The 27,102-nt window shown below is 38.0% G+C and overlaps 1 protein-coding gene across 5 annotated transcripts in view; it reads right to left on the bottom strand.

Moving 5' to 3' along the window:
• Positions 1 to 26,659, bottom strand: part of PTPDC1 (protein tyrosine phosphatase domain containing 1) — a 64,949-nt gene extending 38,290 nt beyond the window's left edge. For 2 of the 5 annotated variants that reach the window (XR_012506711.1, XM_074363024.1), the window contains exons 1-2: positions 26,590 to 26,659; positions 2,008 to 2,095 (exon numbers count right to left, since the gene is read on the bottom strand). Coding sequence is in view for 3 of the 5 variants with exons in the window: in XM_074363024.1 (XP_074219125.1) it covers positions 2,008 to 2,089 (82 nt within the window). In the remaining 2 variants the exon portion in view is untranslated. Of the gene's footprint in view, positions 1 to 2,007; positions 2,096 to 26,272; positions 26,570 to 26,589 lie in introns of those variants that run through there. The other 3 variants (XM_074363025.1, XM_010967468.3, XM_074363026.1) reach the window with 3 other exon arrangements.
• Positions 26,660 to 27,102: the final 443 nt, after the last annotated feature.

Raw genomic sequence — 27,102 nt, 5'->3', positions numbered from 1 at the left:
ATCTATGAGACAATTAGAAATCTGAGCAATATTTAGATATTTAAGCAATTTTTTTAGTTACTATATTGATGATGTGGTTAATGAATAAAATGAAGTAATAAGGAAGTAGAGGAAAGAAGTGGAGGAAGTGAGCTAAAACTGTTAAAACTGGGCGATGGTAACTATGTGGGGGATGGTACCTCCATGGGGCGGTGGTACCCAAATGGAGAGTCTGTATACTTTTGTGAATGTTTGAAATTTCCCAAAATAAAGAGTTGTGGGTTTTTTTTCCCCCAAAAGTAGTAGAACCAGATTTAAATCTAGGTCTATCTAATTCCAAAGCGAATTCTTGCTGAGTTTTCCATTTTCCTTTAAAAATAATTTGAGTACTCTATTTATATATCCTCTAATTAAAACTTCCGATGATCCATTAGCTAACATTAAAAAAATACTAGCCCATCCCAATGTTAACGTAATGAAGTATAACTAAATACCTTCATACATGAGATGCGCTTTAAGAAAGCTAGGTATACTTTTTAACTTTTTCAGATTTTTTCCTAATTAAAAGTTAGCTACATTTATACAATGAGGAAATTTTTAATTTAAAAAATGGTTTTGGGAAAGGTAAAAATCAGCTTATCTAGTGGATGACAATAGGGGTCTTACAACCTTCCTAGGGGCATTTGGAAATGTATGTATTTTTTTTTTGGTTGTCACTAAAATCTGGGGACATTACTGGGTTGGGGGGAGCAGGGATACTAAATGTCTTCAGTGCTCAGGGCTCCTGTTGCAATGAGGAGTTGCCCTACCTCAAAAGCCAACAGAATCCCAGATGAGAAACACCAACTAAGAGGTAACATTCCAACACAAGAAAGGACGGAGAAAAAGGCTCATTTGATTCTTACATTTGTTAGTTGGGAAGTCACTTGAGGGAAAAAACCCCATTATTCTACAAGAGAAGCAGCAAGCAGACACATTATTGCATTTGCTTCAGTAGCACTTCTTTCTAAAACCAGGGAAATGAACATAAAGTCTGACACACAGAAGCTGCCCACAGACGGCAGTTATCAGCAGTACCAGTCCCCCTAGGGTCAGACACAGCACAGACATGAAGGAGGATCTCCGAGGACCTGGAATTGAGACAAGGTCAGAAGCAGGAAACTCTGGTTTTCTTGATGAAAAGGAGCTCCCCCTGGTGGAGTGGTTAGATTCCAACAAGAGGCACAATCTATTTGGAGAATCGATTATTTCCAGCTAGCATTAGACTCCAATGCCTTTAGAACCTAACTCCTTTACTTTTCCTTATATTATCTAAGCCATATTTAGGAGGTAAAAAAAGATACTTCAAAGTTCCCTAAAGAGGAGCACTAAAGTGAACTTGGGCAACATCCAGAGTAGGCAGTAAGAAAATCATGCAAGGGGTAATGCCAAGAAAAATTATTCAGCACCTCTCTTGGCTAACCGGCGATGACAGAAATAGGACCAGTGGTACCTCAGTGGCAGGAAATCAGGGTGTACTCCCAGCTTAGAACTTGCAACAGTTAAGAGTGCAGGTGAGAGTGGCAGTAAGAGTGAGCCACAGCACCCTTCCTTTCCCGGGGTACGTGGGGTAAAAATCAGAACCGTGGGACAGTGACAGAGGAGAGGAAAAAATTGAGAGGAGGAGGGCTAGCCTGCTTCTGCATGTGCTTTATAAGTGATGCCTGTGAGTAACGAAAGAATACAGAAATGAAAGGTCGGTTCCCAGTAGGAGTTTGATAACCACATAACTTCAGTCTAAGAGGATAATGCAGGAGATAAACAGTTTTCAGCATTCCTTCTTAAAAGGCTAAGGTCATTACTCAGGATTTTGAAAAGGAATTTTAATGGGCCAAAATGGTAAGGCAGAAATAAACAAAAGGCCACAAATAGGACCTGCAACTTGGGGTTCCAATATGAAGGATCAAGATTCTTCTTTCATGTCCATTCACGTAGATTTACTAAACTCTCGTTTGCACAGAGACGAAAAGCACATTAAAGAACTATTACCTTTCATGTCTGCAGCACACCCACTGTTATTCAGCATAGGGGAATATGGCTGTTCATTCTGAGGCAAGAGTCCCGCAGACATGGTAGTCTGTTGGGGGAAAAAAAAAGATTATTTTTTGAAAGTCTGCCTATGGGATATTCAATTGCTCATCACCTACAACATGCTAGACTTTGCTGCCTTATATGGCAGTCGTTAGCGAAGTGGTTATTCAGCACTTGAAATGTGGCTAGTACAGATCTGAGAAATGCTGCAGGTATAAAATACAAGATTCTGGCAACTTGTACAGAAAAAAGAATGCAAAAGATCTGATTTCTTATGTTGATTCTACATTTGAAATATTTTTAATATGCTGAATTTAATAATGTTTTTAATATATTGAATTGAATTATTAAAATCAGTTTTTGACTCATTTTATTTTTAATGCTGCTACTGGAAAATCTAAATGTGAATACCTGACTCACATGATATTCTACTGGACAGTGCTATTCTAGACAGTAAAGATATTATAGAGAAAAACAAGACATACTCTCCCTCATGCATTTACAGACGACTGGAAGATAAGAGGTAGACACAAAAATGTTAACATGTGCTAAGTGTCACAAGACAGGCTTGGACAAGCAGGAGGGCTGCCCAATTTGAGGGCAGGTGCAAGGCTTTAAGAAGGGATCTGCACTTGATCTGGCCTCGAGGAGTAACATTTATTGTGGACATGACAGTATAATATGCAACTGAACAGAACCCTTCATTCTTTACTAATTCAATTCAATTTGCTGAATTTATGACTTTAATCTATAGTTAACAGACTTCACCTGGCTCATGCTAAATGCTACACGGCTAAGTGATCATTGTGTTGCTATGGTTTCCACTGAGGAAAGGCGAGTAAATCTTTCTATGTGTCAAAAAAAAAAAAAAAAAAGCAAAAATTGTCACTTTTATTAAGCTCTGATTATGTGTGGATTGTGAAATAAGAAATTCACATATTGGCCTCTGTCCCCCTGGTTCCTGACAGAGAGCAGCTAGACTCTTGCAAATTCCTAAGAGATAAGAGCCGTCGAGCATCTTCTGTCCTAGTTCTAGTGAACCAGCTCTAACTCTAGGTAGGCCCCTGGGTGGCTCCTGGATAGGGGATGGTCCCCAGAAAGACAAAGCCATGATTAGAAGCTTGGAATTTTCTAGAGAAGAGAGAGCTGACTGTGATACAACAGAAAGTCATACATAATATTGTATAGTTTTTCTAAATAATGATTTCAATATCTTTCTCTGAAAAAGCATGTGTACTGTTTGGGTATCAATGATGGGACGGGGGTTAAACACCATAATTTTTATTAGCTTATTAAATGGTTTTGTATTTTTAAAAAATGCTTTAAAAATCTGTTGAAATTTCTTGCACCAATAAATTAACAGTGGTAATTAAATATAGCCTTAATTTTTTTCTTGGAGCATTTATTTCTGTGGGAAAAATCACAAATTTCAGTGATCCTCTAGGAATTTCAAACTCATTAAAATTTTATTTCTAAAATAAATGCTCAATAGGTATAAAACATAAAGTCCTACTTGATGAAACCATCTCCCGTCAAAAGAAAGATAAGAATTAAAATCATAGGGATGTTCTAACATGAAAGAAAAAAGAAATTCCTACAATATTGAAATGCCAAATCTTATACCATATTAATGAATACAAAATTTTATAAGGTATATAACGTTCCAAATGAATGTTACACAAAGACAAGAAGTCAATGGACTAATAGAACAAGAAGTTCCAGGAAACTCATTAGCAAAAATTTAATTTGAAAGAATATCCATTAATATTAAATATACAGTAAACATTTTTACCGTATTATTTTTCATAAATTTGGACCTTTAAAACATTTTGACGAAAAAACAATTATCACCGTTTTAGAACCAGGGAATTTTAGAGCAGTCAGTTTTAGCCTTGGCTGTTTTGTAGATGAGGAGCTATGAAGCACGTCCCAGGTGCCCCAGCATGTGGTGGTGACAAGACAGAACCAGCTGTCACTTTCTCTGTGAAGCCTTCCCTGATACCACCCTAAGCTCTGCAGTGGTAATGAAATATATGACTACGGGACTGGCTCCCCTGCACACCATACGGTCTCAAGAGGAGAAGCCAAGAGTCACTCACTTCTGTCTCTAGAGAAGGGGAGAGTCTGGTGTAAGGGGCACATTTACTGCACATCTGTTGAGCTGAAATGGGCATCCTAGGCTGAGTTTCATGGATCTATTTGTGTCTTATTTACCGCTGTATCCCCAACATCTAAAGCCCACTGAAAACATGGCTTTAAAGAGTGTAGAATTAATTTTACCCTTTTGGGTACTAAAGAGTACAAATACAACTGTGGCCTGTCTTAAAACTTTCTTTTTAACTAGCCCCTCAGTAATCAGGCTCCCTGACTTTAGACTATACTACAAAGCTACAGTAATCAAAATAGTATGGTACTGGCACAAAAACAGATGCATAGATCAATGGCACAGGGCAGAAAGTCTAGAAATAAACCCACACATTTGCGGTCAATAAACCTACAGTAAAGGAGGCAGGAATATGTAGTGGAGAAAACCCAATCTCTTCAATAAGTGGTGCTGGGAAAACTAGACAGCTACATGGAAAAGAAGGAAATTGGAGCATTCTCTAACACCATAAACAAAAATAAATTCAAAATGGGTTAAACACCTAAATGTAAGGCCAAATACTGTAAAACTCCAAGAGAAAAACAATGGCAGAACACTCTGACATAAATCACAGCAATATTTTTTTGGATCTACTTCCTAGAATAATGGAAATAAAACCAAAAACAAACAAGTGGGACCTAATTAAACTTAAAAGCTTTTGCACAGCAGAGGAAACCATAATCAAATGAAGAGACAACCTATGGAATAGGAGAAAATATGTGCAAATGATGTAACTGATGAGATTAATTCCAAAATAACACAGGCAGCTCACACAGCTCAGTAACAAAAAAACAAACAATCCAATCACAAAATGGGCAGAAGACCTAAACAGACATTTCTCCAAAGACATACAAACAGCCAACAGGCACATGAAAAGATGTTCAACATCACTAATTATCAGAGAAATGCAAATCAAAACTACTATGAGGTATCACTTCACGAACTGGTCAGAATGGCCATCATCAGAAAATCTACAAACAATAAAATGCTAGAGAGAATATGGAGGGAAAGGACCCCTCCTACACTGTCGGTGGGAATGTAAACTGGTGCGGCTACTATGGAGAACATTGCTGCGGTTCCTTAAAAAACTAAAAACAGAATTACCATATTATCCAGCAATCCCATTCCTGATGGAGGAAACTCTAATTCAAAAAGATATACACTCCCCAGTGTTCACAGCAGCACTATTTACAACAGCCAAGACGTGGAAGCAACCTAAATGTCCACTGACAGATGAACAGATAAAGAAAATGTGGTGTATATACCTACAATGGAATAATACTCAGCCATAAACAGGAATGAAATAATGCCATTTGCAGCAACATGGATGGACCTATAAATTATCATACTAAGTCAGCGAAAGACAAATATACTGATATGTGGACACTAAAAAAATGACACAACCTTATTTACAAAACAGAAAGAGACTCACAGATGTAGAAAACAAAGTATGGTTACCAAGGGGGAAAGGGGAGAGGGAGGGATAAACTGGGAGTTTTGGATTAGCAGATACAAACTACTACATACCAAATAAACAATAAGGTTCTAATGTATAGCACAGGGAACTCTACTCAAAGGCCTGTACTATTCTGTATTGAAAAAGAATATATATATATATGCATAACTGAGTCACTATAGTGTACACCAGAACCTATTATAATACTGTAAATCAACTACACTTCAGTTAAGAAATGTTAAAAAAAAAGATTTATGAAAATATTATCTCCATTCACAACTGAATTTACTTTATGTGCCTGGGTGTGGAGCCAGGACAAAAAGGGTTTGAATAGTAATCCTGTCATTTCACTGTACAATCATACGTTAGTTTCATTTCCTGTTTCTGATGACAGTTATTTTGCTTACTCTGTCCTACAGTTTGCTTTTATCCCAAAAAGTCCTTCCAAATGACTCAACGGTTTAGGATTAATCATACTCTGGCTAATTAGCACTCAATGCTTACAACTTAGAACAGCAACGGACTATTACTCATAGTGTTAAGAGCCGTCACAAAGTAAAGGTCTGACATAAAGAATGTCGCACTTCATTAAAAAGGCATTTCACACAAGAGACTGGGCTCTGAGGTGGACAGAGGAGTTCTCAGGTCACTACTTCTCCTTCCATCTTCCAGATACACAGTGATCTGCCAAAATCTACACGTGTATTTTGGGGAGGGAATTTGTGAGGACTGCGTTAAGAAGTGCAGTATAATCCTTCCCAGACTCTCAAAAGCACCAGCACTCCAACTTGCGTCAGAATCACCCTGGGTGCTGGTGGAAAATGCAAATTCCTTGGCCCACCCTCCAAATGTCTTGAGTTCGTAAGTGTGGTGAGGAGTGTAACAATCTGTGTTGTCAGCCTACACTCTGGCTCGTTCTGATATGAGGCCCACACCCTACACTTAAAGAAATATACAGTCAATATGATTTGATTCTACACAGTAGTCATGATAGAAGAATTTGAGGCTGCAAAACTCACTTTTATATGGGGAAAAAATAGAGGTGGAAAGTCTATCAGTGAACCTATGAAACCTATATACACGTTTTCATGTTTGTGAATAACACAGCAAATAAAACATACAAGCTTACTCCAAGCCAAGAACTGTTCCAAATGGTTTATACACCTTAACTCATATAATCCTCAAAACAACACTACTAGGTGAGTACTACCATTATTCCCATCCAAAACAGATTTTTAAAAAAAGTTTATTTTTTAGAGCAGTTTCAGGCCCACAGCAAAACTGAGTGGAAGGTACAGAGATTTCCCACATATCCCCGGCCCCACCATCTACATACACAGCCTCTCCCATTATCAACACCCCCCACCAGAGTGGTACACTTGGTACAATCCATGAGCCTATACTGACACACCATAATTACCCAGAATCCACAGTTTACCTTAGGGCTCCCCCCTTGGTGTTGGACACTATGGATGTGGACAAACATATGACATGTATCCACCATTATGGTATCATACAGAGTATTTTCACTGTCCTAAAAATCCTCTGTGCTCCACTCAGTCATGCCCCCTGCCCCACCCCAGCAACCACTGATCTTCTGTCTCCATTGTTTTGTCTTTTCCAGAATGTCACACAGTTGGAATCACTGTATGTAGCCTTCTCTGATTGGCTTCTTTCACTTAGTAATATACAATTAAGGTCCCTCCATGTCTTTTCATGGTTTGCTAGCTCATTTCTTTTTAGTGCTGAATAATATTCCATTCTCTGGCTGTGCCACAGTTTATTTACTCATTTACCTACTGAAGGATAACGTGGTTGCTTCCAAGTTTTGGTAATTATGAATATAGCTGCTACAAACATCTGTGTGCAGGTTTTTGTGTGAACATAGCTTCTTCAGCTCCTTTGGGTAAACCACGGAGCATGACTACTGGGTCATAAGGTAAGAACATGCTTGGTTTGCATATTATTTCTACTTTACAGATTAGGAACTTAAGGCAAAGAGGAGTCAGACAATTTGCCTGAAGTCACAGCTATTACTTGAGCTGGGATTTGAGCTGGGATCTGAATTCACAGGTTCAGCTCCAGAATTTGTGCTCTTAGTCACTGCACATACAGTTTCTCAACAATAAGGCCTCACACTAAATAAAAGGAACGTCACTGTTACTCAGTGACACTATGCGCTGTAACTCTAACTCAGCTACACTGGATTCCATACTGTTTAGAATTCCTTCGCTTTCAAAAAATTTTCAGATCTCCCTTCCACTGCAAAATTTCGAATCTGTTTTGCTTTGTGCAATTTGCTGATCCTTCATCCAAATCATCATTTACTGCTGTCCCAAAGTCAAGTATCAAGAACATAGCCCCTTTACACATTTTAGGCTCCTCCCTTCTAACAGAAACAGAAATGCAACTGGTCTGAATGGAAGGTTTCAAAATACAAACATATTTTCGATTGAGTTGTTGGCACCTACTGGCTTTGTGATCTTAAACACACTTATTAACTTGAGACTCCCTATCTGCCCGGCAGTAGTTGTAAAGATTACCTGAGAGCTGGTACACAGACCTAACTCTGTGCCTGATCGACAGTTCACAGCAGCCAGAGTGATCCTGTTAACTTCATACAGGTCATGTCACGTTCCTCTTCAAAGTCCTTCTAGGCACTCTGTTTACAATTTAAATCAGCTCCCTTTCCCTGTTTCACTCTTCTCCTCAGGATTTATAAAGAAAACACATCTAGCAGTTACATAGTTTACTTACTTATCTCGTTTATCATCCGCCCTTGTTTACTAGAATGGAAGCTCCCCGAAGGCAAAGGTCTTTGTCTGCTTTGTCGTTGTGTCTCCGAAGCCCAGAACAGGGCCTGGCGCAGAGTATGTAGGTGCTTAGACATGTATGGAATAAATACATGCATATACGTACAATAAAAGGTGTACCACCACACCACCACCATTTAATCTCTCTGAACTTCAGCTTTTTCATCTGTAAAGGAGTAATTGTAGTAATCATACCTTACTTATCTCACAATTATTGCTAAGAGCCTATCAATTACGTGCCAACACTACACAAATGCAAAGAACAGCCTTCCCCCTACCTTAGCTTTCCCGATCACAGCTACATCTCCAACTTCTTGCCAGTATTCAACCTGACAGACTTAGATTCCTTCTAACTCCTTGAGGGTGAAACTGTTTTCTCTCCAGTCAAATACGCGTGATGATAATGCATTCAACCCTCAGCCCTAATTTTCTCTCCTTTAGGATGCCTTCCCTAATACCAATCACACATTTTTATTCACATTGCCTCTACGAAGGACTGACTGAAGATTTATCTAGTGGCTCAGACGCTGTAAAACATAGCTTCCTGATACCACAGCAGTATTTTTGTCCTTGAAAGAATTAAAGCGCTCCTTATGACTCCTTGCATAGTAAAACAAGACAAAAACTCGTTTCATTTAAACTGTGAATCCTCACCTCTGAATCTGCAACCTCAAAAAACAAACAAAACAACTTCATAAAATCTCTTTTCTCCTCAAATAACCTGGGGGTGGGTGGGTAGGGGCAGCAGGCAGGCAACATTTAAAAAACAACTTTTCCTTCCTTCCTTCCTCAGGGGAAGAACTAAGGGCTGCTTTGAATATTACGTCTGGCAGTTCACGATGGACTTCACTGGTTCCCGCAATCTCACACCTGAAATGCACCTTAGGGAGGGCCCCTGGCTCTCAGGAGACCCATCATAGATCAGTGAAAAACAACACTATAGCAGGATCCTTGCTATTTCATCATTTAGAGAAATATGATGCTTGGTTCAGATTCTTCAAAAAGCGTATTATGATAAAAACAGATGAGTAAGATGTTAACAGCAGGCGAAAGCGGTTTTCACAAGCCAGGTTTCCACACTCCCTAGCCTTCTCCCACAACCAGCCACACCCAGTGGATTATTCCTATAGGTCTGAACCAACCTCATATGAGCGTCACCACCACAGATACTTCTGAACTCATAAACAGGCCAACAGTTCCCGATTCAACACTCATCAGAATCACTTGGAGGGCTTTATTAAAAAATCCAGACTCCTGGGTCCCACCCCTCAGAATTTCCACTCCGTAGGTCTGGGTGGGGCTAAGAATCTGCATGTTTAACTAGGTTCCAGAAATGATGATGCTTTGAGAGCCACTACATCAGGTAAGCAGTTTGCACTTACCTAAGAGCAGGTATCCTATAGATTGTTGCTAAGGTGTGTCTCCTGGCTTCTGTTTAGTGTCAGCCAATAAAACTTTCTTTTTACAGTTCTTGGGCCAATCTTCACAATGTCTTGAAACACATGAAGAAGTCCTGTATCATCAACCAGATCTAGAAAGAGCCTTATACTCCTGGGTAAGACCTGGTACTAATGTTCCTACCAAAATTCTATTTTGAACCAAACACATCACCTAATCAGGGGACTGCTATGCAGGTGGCATAGCAGTAAGAAAGACTCTCCCCATCAGCTACTTTTTGGTCAAGTATCACATACCGCACCATTTTGGATACCATAATCTGGATCCTAACCAACCGATGTTAATTATCTGAATATTCCTCTTAAATATACAAATATTTGGCTATGTAATTACGTTGACCTTTAAATACATATTTTGTGACATACTGTTTAGATTTTAAATATAATTTTCAGGTAATTCAACATGAAAAGCTTAAAACACTGGGTGAAGTGGGGTTTGTTACTCACTTTACTCTTCTCATTTATTTACAGACTAGGAAGGATAACAAGATTTTACACCTCTCCACTTCCCGAGCTACTTCTCAAAAAGAAAAACTATTCTGTGAAACATATTTCTAGTATCTGGGTGACAAGTTTGGATGACTTAACACACAGGCAGGTGTGTAGCTGTCAAAGGCTTAAACTAGACCTTCTACAGAAAAATACATAGACTGTCTGGTTTAAGCAGTGGGTTGAACTCATACCCTAGCTTCCTCTTCCTCCTAAGAGCCTGGTGAGAAGAAATTAAAAAAAGAATAAGCCCACAGAGCAAGAAGCAAGAGAACAATTCAATGGATTAGCTACCTCGGTAAGCTTCTGGATGAAAGAAAGCAGATGGAAGTAAGGAGGCAACTAAAACCGAGTGGAGGAAGTTGTAGAACAAAATATGCCCATGAAGAGGGTACACAACAGACGGCTGTGTCTCATCAAAGATGGAAAACAGTGAGATGACCACTTTCAAAGTGTTGAAAGAAATAGTCAACCAAGAATTCTATATGCAGCTAAACTCTCCTTGAAAAATGAAGGAGCAATTAAGACATCTCTAGACATAAAAACAATCAATCAAAAACCAAAAAGCAACTGTGAACGAGTTGTTGTTAGCAGATCTGCCCTATAAGGAATAACTAAAGGCTAACCTTCAAGCTGAAATAAATATTAAGGTAACCTGAATCCAAACAAAGAAATAAAAAGCACCCCCCTCAAAAGCTAACTAAACAGGTATTATGAAAAGATTTATAAACATAACTCTTTAAATATAACTCTCTTGTTGACTTGTTTTAAAAGATACCTGGATAGAGCAATAATTTAAAAAAATGAGTTGTTAAGTTTATAATGCCTAAAGGTATAATTTGATGACAATAATAGTACAAAAGACAGAGAAGGAAACTGAGATATACTGCAGGAAAGCTTTTGTATACTACTGAAATTAAACTAATATTAATCTGAACTAGACTGTTTTAAGATGCTAATTAAAATCCCAGGGTAAATTCCAAGGAAAAAACCTGAAAATAAATATAAAAGGAAAAAAAAAAAAAAAGGAAATTGGAAAGATATAATAAAAATATCTAACACAAAGGAAGGCAAAAATCAAGGAATAAAGGAATGTAAAAGATATGAGATAAAAATAGGAAAAAGGCAGGTGTAAATCCTAATTTATCACTTATTATATTAAATGTAAATGGATCACATACACATATCCCAATTAAAAGTAAGAGACTGGCAGAACAGATTTAAAAAATGATCTACATATGCATAAACATATATAATCCGTATGAGGAAAACTATAAAACTCTGATGAACAAATTCAAAGAAGAACTAAATAAATGTAAAAATATTCCATGTTTATGGGTAGGAAGATTCAATGTTGTCAAGATGTCAGTTCTTCCCAACTTGATCTATAGATTCAGGGCTGTCTCAGCCAAAAAACCCCAGCGAGTTATTTTATGGACATCAACAAAATGACTCTAAAGTTCATACGGAGAAGCAGAAGACCTAGAACAGCCAATCACAATAAAAAAACAAAAGAAAAACTAAGCTGGAGAACTGACACCACCCAACTTTAAAACTTACTATAAAGCTACAGTAATCAAAACAATGTGGTACCAGCAAAAGAACAGATACAGAACAACACACCAAAACAAGTAACACAGAAATAAATCCACATAAGTACAGTCAAGTGATCTTTGATGAAGGAGCAAAAGCTAAACAATGCAGCAAAGACAGTCTCTGAAACAAATGATGCTGGAACAACAGGACACCCACATTAAAAAAAAAAAAAGAAGAATCTAGATGTAGCCTTTAGACTGATTACAAAAATTAACTTAAAATCAATAATAGGCCCAAATGTAAAATGCAAAACTATTAAAACTCCTAAAAAAAAAAAAAAACAGGAGAAGACCTTGAGTATGGTAATGCCTTTTGAGACACAACACTAAAGGTACAATCCATGAAAGAAATAACTAAAAAGCTGGACTTAATTAAAATTAAAAATTTCTGCTCTGTGAGAGACAATGTTAAGAGAAGGAGAAGAAAAGCTACAGATTGGGAGAAATACTTGCAAAAGAGACAGCTGGTAATGGACTGTTAGCCAAAATATACAAAACCCCTTAAAATCCAACAATAATAGAACAATGTGATTAAAAAAAAGGCCAAAGACCTTAATGGAGATCCCACCAAAGAAAATATATGGCAAATAAGCGTATGAAAAGGAGCTCCACATCACAGTTCACCGGCAAAAAGCAAACTGAAACAACGAGATACCATTACACACCTATTAGAATGGCAGTAATTTGGAACACTGATTGGCGAGAATGTGGAGCAATCCTCTTGTATACTGCTGGTGGGAATGCAAAATGGTACAGCCACTTTGGAAAAGCTTGGTAGTTTCTTACAAAACTACACATACTCTTACTATACAATCCAGCATTTGTGCTCTTTGGTATTTTCCCAAAGGGGCTGAAAACTATGTCCACACAAAAACCTGCACATGGATGTTCACGGCAGCTTTATTCATAAAACTTGGAAGCAACAAGATGCCTTTCAATAAGTGAATGAATAAGCAAACTTTAGTACATTCGGATAATGGAATATTATTCAATATTAAAAAGAAATGAGCTATCAGGCCATGAAAAACATGGAGGAATCTTAAATGCACATCACTAAGTGAAATCAACCTGAAAAGGCTACATACCGTATGCGTCCAACTATATGACATTCTGGAAAAAGCAAAACTACGAAGACAATAAAAAGACCAGTGGTTGCTGGGGGTGGGGGAGAAAAGGAGGTAAGGAGGGATGAATAGCCAGAGCTAAAGGAACTTCAGGGCAGTGAAAATACTCTGTATGATGTCATGATGATAAATATGTCACTACACATTTGTCCAAATCAATTAAATGCACAACATCAAGAGCCCTAAAGTAAACTATAATTAGATTACGATGTGTCAGTGTAGGTTCATTGATTGTAACAAATGTACCTTTCTAGCAAATGATGTTGATAACGTGCCATGCATGTGCCGGGGCAAGGGAAATATGGGAAATCTCTGTACCTTTCCTTTCAATTCTGTTATGAGCTTAAAACTGCTTTTAAAAAGTGAATCCAGAAGACATAAAGCAAAACAGCATAAATTAGATTCCATCAAAATAAAAAAAAAGATCCAACTATACACTATCTACAAAAGACACATTAGATTCAATGACACAAAACAGTCTGAAAACAAAAGGATGGAAAAATACAGACTGTGCAAGCAGTAACCAAAATCCAGCTGAGGTGGCTATACTAATATCACACAAAATTCTGTTAACACAAAAGAAAGACATTTTAAAACGATAAGAAGGTTGATTTATCAGGAAGATAAAGTGACTATAAATATACTTGCACTTAAAAACAGAGCCCCAAAATACATGAAGTAAAACTGAAAACCTGAAGGGGAAACAGACAATTCATCAAAAATAGCTGGAGACTTCAACACTCCACTTTTAACATTGGATTGAAATCAAAGCAGAAGATCAACCAAAAACAGAAGACTTGAAGAAGACCATAAACTACTTAGTCACAGCAGATACCTACAGAGCACTAAAGATCCAAAAAGAACAGAAAACACATCTTTCTCAAGTGCACACAAAACATTCTCCATGACAGACCATATGCTAGGTGATCAAACAAACCTCAGTAAATTAAAAAAGAATTAAATCGTGCAAAGTATGTTCTTTGATCACAATGAAATTAAACTAGAAATCAGTAACGGAAGAAAATGTGGAAAAATTACAGATACATAAAAGTTAAGCAACATATGCATAAGTTACCATGGGTAAAACAAAACAATGGAAATCAAAGTACTCTGGGATGAATGAAAAAAACATTAAAAAAGTCAAAATTTATGATATGCACAGTTACAGTGGTATTTAAATTTATAGCTGTAAATGCATATATTAAAAAAGGAGAAAGAACTCAAATCAGTAACTTTTCACCTTAAGCAACTGGAAAAAGAAGAGCAAGATGAACCCAAAGCAAGCAGAAGGTATGAATGCAAATGATTAGAGTGGGAAAAAATGAAACAGAGAAAAATCACAGAGAAAGATCAATGAACCCCAAAGTTGGTTCTTTTAAAAAAAAACAACAAAATTTATAAATTTTTAGCTAGACTGCTCCCCGTCTCCAACAGAAAACTCACACTAAATCAGGAACAAAAGAGGGAACTTACAGAAATAATGATTGTAAGAGAATGCTATGAAGAAAAGTATGCCAACAAATAGGTAACAAAGACCAAAAAAATTCCTAGAAAGACACAAACTACCAGGAACACCTTCAAGAAGAAACAGAAAACCTGGGAGAGTGACGTGAGCAGCACGGTGGAATGAGATGCTCCCCTTCAATCAACAACCAGTAGAACGACCATCACTCAGCAAGGCTCCTTCTGTCCAACACAACAGGATGTTGGAGAACACCACACACCTGTACACCAAGAACTCTGGTTCTTTGTAATGCTTAATGAGTTGTTCCTCTGCCAGTCTATTTGAAGTAGTGAACGCTTTTCTACTTGATTCTAATAATTCAACAGGGAAGAAATTAGAGAATTTTCCTTTGTTTTCCAGTAGGTGGCACTATAGCACAAGTTTTTGTTCTCTCTTAGCTGAGCTTCCACTGAGTTGGCACGTTCCACCCTCCTGAGTCGTGTGTACCATGACTCTGACCTCCCGACAGGCAGCAGTGGCACCCACGGCCACAGGTAACTGGGCAGCAACTAGTACTAGCAGTACTAGCAGCCCAGGACCCCATCCTCCCAGCCACCTAGATGCCCACGAGTCTGGCTCCGTTACTGTACCCGCAGCAATGGAGTCTGCAAACCTTACAACACCAGACACAGCAGAGGTGTCTGCATGACCCCAGCTCCCCACCCTCATCCTTGGTGGCAGAGTCTGTGACTCAGGGGATCCTGTCAGACAAAACAAAAACTTGTACTACAGTGCCACCTACTAGAAAACAAAAGAAAATCCTCTAGTATCTTTCTGCTGAATTATTAGAATCAAGTAGAAAAGTATTCACTACTTCAAAGGCACTGGCGTAGGAACAACTCATCAAGCATCTCATAAACAACAGTGAACAGTGGACCACAAAAAGAAAACAACTTCCCAGAAACCGAATTTAATCTCATGGAATGCTGTGATCTGACAGAGAATTCAAAATAGCTGTCACGAAGAAACTCAACGAGCTACGAGAAAACTCAGAAAGGCAGTTCAGTGAGCACAGAAACATAATTAATAAACAGAAAGAATACTTCACTAAAGAGATTGAAACTCTTAAAAAACAAACAAACAAATTCTGCAGCTGAAGAACTCAATACACGTGATACAGAATACATTAGGAGGCAAGGGAAATAGACCAGATCGAATACCACAGAAATACAAAGAATTATAAGAGAATATTATGAAACTATATGCTAATAAATTGGACAACCTAGAAGAAATAGAATAATTCTTAGAATCATACAACCTTCCAAAACTGGAATCACGAAGAAACAGAAAATCTGATTACACAAATCACTAGTATAGAGATTAAAACAGTTATAAAATACCTTCCCCAAAGCAAAAGTCCAGGACCAGACAGCTTCACAGGTAAATTCTTTCAAACATTCAAAGAAGATTTAATCTCTATCCTTATCAAGCTCATCCAAAATACCAAAGAAGAGAGAATGCTTTCTAACCCATTTCGTGACGCCAACATCACCCTGATACCAAACCAGACAAAGACAAACCAAAAAAAGAAAATTACAGGGCAAAATCTCTGATAAACTTAGATGCAAAAATCCTCAACAAAATATTAGCAAACTGAATACAATACATTAAAAGGATCATACACCATGATCAAATGGGATTTATTCTGGGGAGGCAAGAATGGTTCAACACCCTCAAATCAATGTGATATATACCATGTAAACAACATGCAGGGTAAAAAACATATAACCATCTCAATACACACAGAAAAATGGGATTGTTTTCTTAAACTGCTCTTTTTCAAGTTGAGGCAGTTCCCCTCTATTCCTAACTTTCTGAGAGTTGTTTTTTTTTTTTTTATGAGTCAACGTTGAATTACGTCAAATGCTTTTTCTGTATCAATTGATATAATTATGATTTTTGTCTCTTTAATCTGCTAATACGGTGAGTTACATTCACTGATTTTCAAATACTGAACCAGTCTTGCACCTTCTCTCAGCACTGCTTTCGGTGGCCCACAAATTTTTGCTATGTTAAAATTTCATTCAATTCCATGTATTCTCCCCATTGAAACAAGCATGTCCACTCTCACCACTTTTATTAAATACAATTTGGAGGCAGGAAAAATTACATTTATTCAGAATGACTTATCATCTATATAGAACATCTGATGCAATCCATAAAAAATCTACTAGAAATAATAAGCCAACTTAATAAGGTTGTGGTATGCATGATCAACATACAAAAATTAATCATGTTTTTATATAATAAATATAAACAAAATTAAAATTAGAAAACACATTTACAATAGCATCAAGAAGTATGAACTATTTAGTGATACATCTGACAAAAGATGTGAAAAGGCTGTATACTGAAAACTGTAAAATACTAATGGGAAAAAACAAAAAGAGGACCTAAAAAAAGGCAAGATCTACTGTGTCAGTAGTTCAGAAGACTAAGATATCATCAATTCTCCCCACGATGACCTATAGATCCATTGTAATCTCAACCAAAATTTGGTAAGATTCTTTTTTTTGGGTAGAAATTGACAAGCCAATTATAGAACTCTCATGGAAATGCAAAGCGTCTACTTTGAAAAAGAAAAATTGTCAGTATACCCAACTTGAACCAACATAATAAAAACAGTGGTATTAATTTAAATACTTTTGAGTAAGAAATGGTTGAGCAAATGACAGCATACATTTTTCATGGAATGAAAACCAGTTACATTTTTAACAAGTTAGATTCATATGCACTGGCCTGAAAAAATGACTATAATACAGTGATTAAAAACTAAAAGCAAGTTGCACAGTAGTCATTTTAATCTAGTTACTTTCATGTTTTCAAAATTATAGGAAAAATACATTTGTGTTACTAGAAGCACGGGGGGAAACCAGCAGCGTATGTGTTCATCTCTTAACATCAGTTATTTTAAGAGATTTAGGTTTGGAGCAAAAAGGTAGCGTTTATCTTATTTTATGTCCTTTATGTACTTCTGTATTGTCTGAACTTTGCTCTGAAATTAAAAATAAACCCTCAATATTATATTTTTTTAGTTTCTACTTAAATAAAAAAAATCGGCAAACAGTCTGAAGAGACACCTCATTGATGATATACAGATGCAAATAAGCGTACGCAAAGATGCCCAGCACAGAGAAGTGCAAAGTAAAACCACAATGATGTACTATTACAAAGCTATTAGAATGGCTAAACAAATATACAGACAAACAACAAAAAACGACCTAGCAACACCAAGTGCTGGCAAGGATGGGGAGCAACAGGAACCCTCACTTCATCGCTGGTGGGAATGAATGCAAAGTAGTGGCTACTTAAGACGACAGTTTGGTAGTTTCTTGCAAAACTAAACACAGCCTTAGCATAAGACCCAGAAACTGTGTTCCCAGGTATTTACCCAAATGATTTAAAAATGTATGTCCACAAAAAAAACGTGTGTGTGAATCTTTACAGCAGCTTTATTCATGATTACCAAATGCCAATACCTGGAAACAACCAAGATGTTACAATCATGCCATGAATATCATTCTGTGATCAGACAGAAAGAGCCGTTAATCTATGCAACAACATGGATAAATCTTAAATGCATTCATTATGCTAAGTGAAAAAATCCAGTCTGGGAACAGGCTACATACTGTTTAATTCCATTTATATGACTTTCTGGAAAAGACAGAAAACAGATCAGTTTTTGCAAGTGGTTTGGAAAGGGGCAGGGGTGGCTAAGTAGAGCACGGTTTTTTTTAGAGCCATTAAACTATTCTGTCTAGTACTACAGTGATGTTATCCACTTGTCAAAACCCAGGGAACTTTATACCACAAGGAATGAACCTCAATGTAACATTTTAAAATGAAAAAAAAAATCAACTGGGGATGGGAGTCAGGGAATGCAGACTCTGACAAAAAGAATTTAATTGTATTACAATGTATGATATAACCCTACAGGAGAGGATAGGAAGAAAAGGATCTAAATAACTTTGGAAATGACTGGAAACTGCATGACAAAACCAAAGGAACCGTACATAAGCACCATGCTGTAGCTGTAATGTTTCTCATAAAGGTACTGGGTAACAATTCTGATGCTGCTATACCTGTATCCTGGGACTGAAAACCTAAGTAAAAAGATGGGGAATGAGAGATTACAGATAAGTAAAGGGAAAAGGCTAGAATGAACCATGTAGTTCTGAATTAGAGTCTGAGACATCAGTGGGAACTCCTACACGACTTTACTCCTTAATTTAGGAACTGATGAGTAACAGCAGAAATAACACAGACATGTACGCATTCACAAGTTAATGCACGTACATTTACTTCCTGGCTCTGGTCACTGACAGGTCTAAGAAGAATTCAGACCCCAGGTGCAATGATAAGCACCCTGGAGCAAATCCTGGTTTCTAATACCATTCTCCAATAAAAGGACCCAGGGACCCTTGATGAAGTGGCTGATCTGGGAGGGAATATACAAGACGGTCCCGGAGTATGTAGTGCCAGAAAGCAGCGAGGTGTTCAAAACACAAACTGGTGGGGATATGTCAAAGGGATACAGAAGCCAACTGGAAGAGCCCCCAGTGGCAAATGCTCCAACACGCTGAGCATTAAGGAACACAACGCAGCTTTCAGTTGTAACTGTCTGGTAACAGAAAACTTTGACATGCTCCATAGTAATAAAATTAGGTCATCTTTGATATTTTTTCCAATTTTCAACCACATAAAATTGTGTCTTTGTGCAAGTATTTTTTTAATTCGATTTTTCAAATTAAAATTTTCAATTTTTTTCCAAGTAGGAAGACAGAACATACCAGGAACATACCTTACAAGGGAGAGACAAACTGGAATATGTATAGACGGGACAAGGCCAGGATAGTTAGGAACCCACATGAACAACAGTCCAATTCAATGGAATAAATATTTGAGCCCCTGCTAGCTACTGAGAACTATGAGAGGCATGGGGGAATACATAGTTAGATAAACTAGCCCCTGACCTTTTAAAAGGTTGTTGTCTGGAAGAAAGGACGAAAGCACATATCCAGGGAGTAACAAATCCAAATAGTTAAAGGACTGTTGTACAGAAAAGGGGTCAGAGTTGTTCATTACGACCTGAGGGACAGGCTTATGAATGAAGGTTAGTACTGTAATGGGCTGACTTGATTGCAAAAGTCTAACACAAAGTAAGTGATTGATATATGTTAAAATCTCTTCTCCAAATGCCCAATACAACAGGATCCACTCTGCTGAAACCAATACATTTCACCATTTATGTGGCAAAAGGATATTATATTACTTCCATTCTATACTGTTACCATCACTTAGAAAAGTTAGTTTTAAAAAGAGTATAAAATTTAAGTCCAAAATTTAATATAAAGAAAAATAGTTCAATTTTACTTCCATCTTCACCAACGTGAGGAATTTTGAAGTTGGATTTGTCTGTCAAGGAGGTCTACCACTGATCCAAGTAATCATCAATTAGAAATACTTTGAAAGGTACGCGAGCTAGAAGCGTAATTATTCTATATTCTCTTTATAGCAATATAGATCATTGATGGCATTCACACTTTAAAAATTCACAAATAATTAGAACTCTGTTTTTCCTGTTTTGAAATGTCTAGTCATTTGCATCAGATGGAAGCGAAGAAAATTATCTAAATGAGAATACTTTTCCCACGTGCATCACACACACAGTCACAGAGAGAAGAAAACCTCCTGTTTTCAATAAACTTTTGCTCAAAAGAAAAGAAAGTGCTGAACAAGAGTCAGCTGATTCTGTACAACCTTCTACTGACAAAACTAGGCAAGCTAAGTTAGAGGCATACTAGGACCTTAACAAAACATTTTTTTTCCTTTATACAATTTTTACATATTCCATTATTAATTATACTACCGTTATTACTTATATTATTTCCTATTTTGTTACCACCCAGGTGACTAAAACAAACTTTAAACAAACTTTCAAAATAGATAACATATATCTATTTACTTCAAATAAAGAGTTAAAGCACTCGCAGGAGAGTTGTTATTTTATATGACCATTAAGAACAGAATCCACTATAGATTAGGGAAGAGAAAGGCAAATTAGACTAGTAAAATGATGGAGTATTAACAGTGGTGGGATGCTAAGCGCTTTTTCTTTTTGGTCTATTGATATTATCTGAATTTTTAAACTCAATATTTTACATTTATAGAAATAAATTTATTTTCAAAAGATTTTATAGTTGCGCTGGTTACAATTATGTACATCTTTAGGTATTTGCTTTCATGCTATAATTTAAAACCCACTCCTGCCATTGTTTTTAATATTTAATATAAACATAATCTGTGACTTGAGTCATTTATACATAATTTCTCATATAATATAAAGAACTGAGAATGAAGACAAAGATATTGTGTATTTCCAGATGGACCTCAAGATGATCATATTAAGTGAAGTAAGAAAGATAACTATCATACAGTATCACTTATAAAGTGGGATCTAAAAAAACCTGATACATATGAACTTATTTAGGTCAAAAATAGACTCACAGAAAACAAATATTTGGTTACCAAAGGGGAATTGGGGCCAGAGGGATAAATTAGGAGCTTGGGATTAACATAAACACACTACTATATACAAAGTAGATAAACAACAAGGACCTACTGTATAGCATAGGGAACTACATTCAATATCTTATAATAACCTATAATGGAAAAGAATCTGAAAAAGAATATATATAACTGAATCACTCTGCTGTATACCTGAAACTAACACATTGTAAATCAACTATACTTCCATTAAAAAAAACACACTGAATATTTCCAAACAAGGATAATAAGTCAAATATATTTGCACATCAGCAATAGATATAACAAAATTGCTATAAAGTTTGAAGTAATATAAAAAGGCAAAATGGAATTTAAAAATTGGGCCATTTTCTTTGGAACACATAAATTTAAAACTCTAATGTCTATTATTCAACTCTAAACGTATTTTTATTCAATTATCTCCCCTTTCCCTACAATTCTGAGAAAGATTACTAGCCTATGATTTTATTTTTCCTTATTACTCCAAATCCTCCCAACTCCATTCTTGATGTTTGCCTTTAGCAAATAAAGCAAAAAATAAAAATTCTGAAGGATTGGCTGAACAAGTTTGAAAAGAAGAAAATTAAAAGTGCTAACAATGTGTAACTGACTAGATAAACCTCCATTCCGAGACTGCCCCAGGAGAACCCTCCTGGGGATGGGCAAGTGGGCAGTGTGGGGGTAAGTGGGACAGAATTAAGGAAGGAAAGGGGCAGAGAAGTGCATTTTGTTCCTGAGTGAGTAGATCAGGTTTCTGAATTTACTCTGCAGAGTATTTTAATAAATAGTTTTTTGTGGTCCCTATTCTAGCAATAAAACATCTGCTTAAAAAAAACTGGAATCATGTGAGTAGGAAACACATTTATCTGCCCTATAATACTAGATTAAAAATAAGCTGTAAAATGGAATGCAGAGTACAATCTCATTTTTATCAAATAAAATATGTACACAAAGACTGGAAGAATATATATAAAAATATTAACAAAGTATTTTTTATTTTCTGACTATCGATATTTTCTAAGTTTGACGCTGAATACATATTACCTTTATATAAAAAACATTACTTTTAGAAGTTGATACATATTACATGCAAACTTCTTGGGAAACAGCACTGTGCATAGAATAAAAACACAGTCACGGCACTGATTAAACTATTGGGCAATTTAATTCCTAAAACAGATTTTTTTTAAATGGAGAAGATACAAACTCTTTAGAACACTTTCCACCTAGCTATATTAATTAGTTGTTGAATTAGTCTCAATAAAGCTATAAAAGTAACATTAAGACTGACTTTGCAAAGACATGATTCTAAATGAGAAGCTGTTTCCATGAGTAGCTAACATCACGTGGGCCTCCTTAAACATAGAGGAATTTGCCACTGAATCTATCATAGATCCACTTAAACTATCACAATGTCTAGGATATAGTAAGTGCTCAAAAATTTCTGATGAAATAAAGTCCTGAATTTTATAAGGCCAAACAACTTCCCCTTCTGAAGGGAATTACTAGATCAAATGGGCAAAAGAAATGGTGCTGCTTGAGCTGTAGTGAATAGAAATGACTCAGAGACAAATAGGCATGCCTTTGTTTTCCTCAACTATTCGTGGGCCTTTTCCAAACCATTCTCCACCTGCAACGGCCAACTCCTTGTGCTATAAACACGGCAGCATTCAGACAGGAAACTATGGTCCAGAAACTGACACTTATCCAGACCCACAGAGAAAGAACAAAGAAGCTAGAACCTGCTGCTCAAAAAGCTAGGGATTAAAGTGATAAAGGTTTATTTACCACCCAAGAGAATAAAAGTTAGGTTTTAAATGATGACCAAAAAAGTAATGTCCAAATACTTAACTAGATAGCCGAAAAAAGATGATCAATAACAAACTAAAAACATGCTGAAGCAGAATCCCCTATCAATGTTTTCAAGTTATTTTTTTCATGCAAGTAAAAAGATAAGGGAGTTTCAAATTCTCATCATTGCAACTAGTCACTTGCAAAATTCAGTTTCCTTAAAAATCCAATTTGTTCAACTTACTGTGATCAGACTGATTACTGAATAACTAGAAAAATAAAGATACATAACATCTAAATTATGTCTAAAGTTACTGGACTAGTTCTCTCAGACACCTGTTTTAATGATCAGTCCATACTCATTGTTTGTGTTAAAATTCCTATGGGCTTAAGAATCAATGAATTTTACCGAAACCACTGAGAAAGATTTTGTTTGGACACAGTTTTCTACCAAACTAGGTGCCCATACTAACTGTTAATAAAAGGAATGATTTCCAAGAAAAATAAGATTATAATTTCTTAAATGTCAAGGCAAAGAACTATCAAAACATTGACAGGTTTATGTCTCTTGGATCAACTATCAAAGTATTTTGGACCTTGGAAACCTTTAACTGGGCTCCTTTGTTTTCCTTGAGTTCCTCATTTTCTGACACACAACCTACTTCCACAATCTTAACTGAGACTTTTTGAGAATTTTCTAACCAGTATTTTGTTACAAATTAAACTTAGTGAGGAACATTTCCCTATCATGTTAAAATTTAGACACTGTATAGTCTTATTGTCTCTGCATTTATCACAATCTGTAACTATCTTGTTTTATTCATTTATTATCCTTTTCCTATATGATTTCTCTAAGATAAGGCAGGGCTGTTTGTCTTCTTCGCTGTTTTAGCCTCCACCTCTAACACAGTGCCTGGCACTAATAAGTGTTTATAAATACTTACTGAATTAACAAAAGGATGATTTTAGTCACAGAGGGCAAAAATATGATTAAGAGATGGATGGTCTATGCCATTAGATTCCCCCCCGCCCCCAATTTTTTTAAGGTGGCTCACTATAATTTTTTGGATCTTTTTATGTCTCACACAAAGAAGAGCCTCCAAAAAAAAAAACAAACCCTACATCTTTTTTGGAAATGAAAATGATCTCAAATATTATACAGCAGGACTGGAACTTACAAATTTGCTGTAAAGAGAGTGAAGGAGAAAGAGAACTGAAAACAGTTGTGCTTGGTTCTCATATAAATGCTGTCTCAGATAAAACCCTGGTGGCACTGTCCCCATCTTGAAGATGAGCAAAGTGAGGATCAGAGAGGAAGTCACTGGCCAAAGGTCAAAAAAGTGCTGGAATTGGGACTGGACAACCTGTTCTTCCTTAAACCAAAGTCCACTTTATTTCCTCTATCCCATATTGCCTCCACTAGAACCAGAAAAAATAAATAAAACCTTTTAAGCAACAAAGTGCATTAAATGATAGTTAATATTTGCAAAGAAATGCTTCGATGATTCAAGTCATACAATTTTTAGAATAGGAAACATACAAGCAAATTAAGTAACTAAATATATCTTTTGGTCAGGCTGAAGTGATAAGGGAAAGAACAGATGAAGTCACTGGAAAAGAAACTCTCCAATGTGTACCTTTTCATACCTGCTATACCACTTGTTTTAGAACTAAAGAAAAATCTTCAGAATTTGAGACATTCGGAAAAAGAATGAGATATGCCTTGTGAGAGCTATGATTTAAGGTTTATCTTCAGAATAATTTTCAGACTTCCAATTGGAATTATGAGGTTCAAGACTATCTCTTAGAAGAATTTTCTAAATCATGTGAACCTGAGCAATGTATATGATTAACAAGTGGGAGATAATAGAACAATCTAACAGAACACGAAAATAACTGTTAAACTGGTAGCATTATGGGTGAATTGTGTTTTTACATATGGGTTTTTAAATTTTTCATGGCGTTTTAAAGTTTGTTCAATATTAACTTTAAAATAAATGCCATGAGCCTGTTTTTTTTTTTTTAAAGGAGGATCAGACTAGTACTGAAAAAAAAAAAAAAAGAAGAAAGAAAAAAAAAAAGCAAAGCAAAATTGTCAGCACTTTCTCTCAAACTGAGAGCTGTAGAAGGTGCTATTTCATAAACCTTGGCTTCTCCCAACAAAAGATTTCCTCCCAAAGTCTGGCCAGTTACCTATCTGGAAGAGGAGATGGAATCTCTGCTCTGGAAAGGGGAATTTTAAATCCCTTAGGTACAACCCCATGACGACATGAGTACTGGGTGGGAAATTAGACTTGAGTAGTTATTCTCAAAATGGTCCCAGGATCACCAAAATGGAATCACCCAGGAAAGTTGTTAAAATGCAGATTTCCAGGCCCGGTCCCAGACACTGAATTCACGTTTCTGAAGTCGGGGGCTAGAAATCTTCATTTTTAAAAAGTCACAAAGTGGGATACTTGTGCACAAAGAGACTGGGACACAACTGGACCCGACGCTGAGACGCAACATGAAGAGTGGGTAGGTTTGGAGCCACACACACTTGGGTTTAAACCCCAGCTCTCCCATTTAATAGCTCTGGCTGCAGCAAGGCACTCAAACCCTCTGGCCCGCAATTTTCTCATACAGAAAGTGGAATGACTGTTTTGGAGACGATGTAAAATTACGTGTGTGCACATGTATGGTGTCACAAAACTTTTCTAATACTTAGATGACCTCTCGGGTTACTTCCAGCTCTAAGTCTATGAAGGCTAGCTTGTTTTAACCCCTCAATATACACCAGCATCACACGAACGTCTGTTTATCCCTTCCCTTAAAACACTGTTTCTCACCTTTTTCCCATTTCCCTCCGTCTCCCCGCAGGAGCCTTTGTAGACATTTTCTATTCTAATCCCTCAGCCCCCATTAACATCTTAACGCCACAGACAGACTGTACATCTGTTAATGTTCTGTGTCCCTCTGGAAGGCCACAAGCCACGGCACTAAGACCCTTTTGTCCCTGAAGGATATGAGAGGAGACTTGGTCAAGGTCATACCACAAATCAGAGGCAGAATCGGGTCTGCGTCTGAGCTACAAACTAACGGTCTAGAACCAGCCCGTCAACGAGCTGTTTGGCTCCCCCCGTGTTTACTTGTTTACTTTTAATTAGCTGCCAGTGTTTAAAAATCAGGGGCTTTTACGGGAGAATACCGACTTCACCCTCCCCAGATAAGGTCGGGTCCGGGAGCGGGCGGCCCCTCGCGCCCCGGCCCTGTAGCCCCCGAGACCCAGGCCCATCCCCCGCACTGAGGTGCCCTCCAGCACTCACCGCGCGAGGAACCAGACGTTTAAGACGCGGCTGGAGTCGCACGCGCAGCTACATCAACTGCAGGTCGCGAGCCTGTCCCCGGCTCAGCATCCAGAGCCCTCGCGGCGGCGGGCGGGTCGGCGGTGCAGCCTCCCGCGCCGGCCCCGCCCCGCCGCCCCAGCTGACCCCGGCCCCGGCCCCGGCCCCAACCGGGCTCCGCAAGCCTCGCTTCGCCGGGGCGTCCCGAAGGCCCCGCGGCCCCCTCACCACCCTCGGCAGGATGGGCACCACTACCGCCCCTCACGGCCCCGCCCGACCACGCAGCCCGCCAAGCCTACCACTCACTGCAACCAGGCGCTCGGGTGGAGGAACCGCTCCCTCTGTTGTCCTCGGCGCGTCCGCCCCCGCCGCCTCGCACCGCACCAATCACCGCCGCGCGCTGCCGCACGTGACACGCGCTGGCCAATGGCAGCTCGAGACGGCATGTGACGCCGCCGGCGACTCCCGGCGCTTTCAAAGCGGGCGGCGGGCGCGGGCCAAAGGGTCGGTGGGGAGCCGCTTCAGGGCCGCGATTGGGGGTTGGGGCCTGACGGCGTTGGCTGCTCTGGGGCTGGATTCTGCATGGCTGCGAGTAACCGAAGTCCGGCTCTGACTCCTGCTGTGTGGAACACACCGGAGTTCGGCGGGAGAAAGAAGGGAAAGGAGTACGTGGGAGGAGGGCTCACAGAGTATGGGGTTTAGCCAGCCTCTCCCCCGAGGATCAGGAGCCTGTTTCCCGCCTTTTCTTCCTGTAGTGTCATCGTACTGGCCACCTGGCATCAAGATGGTCCCAATGTTCCCAAGGACGCCAG

The sequence above is a fragment of the Camelus bactrianus genome, chromosome 4 (genome assembly GCF_048773025.1).
Source record: "Camelus bactrianus isolate YW-2024 breed Bactrian camel chromosome 4, ASM4877302v1, whole genome shotgun sequence".
Classification (NCBI taxonomy): domain Eukaryota; kingdom Metazoa; phylum Chordata; class Mammalia; order Artiodactyla; family Camelidae; genus Camelus; species Camelus bactrianus.
The sequence above is the reverse complement of the archived record's forward strand: the minus strand, read 5'-3'. Positions and strand labels throughout refer to the sequence as shown.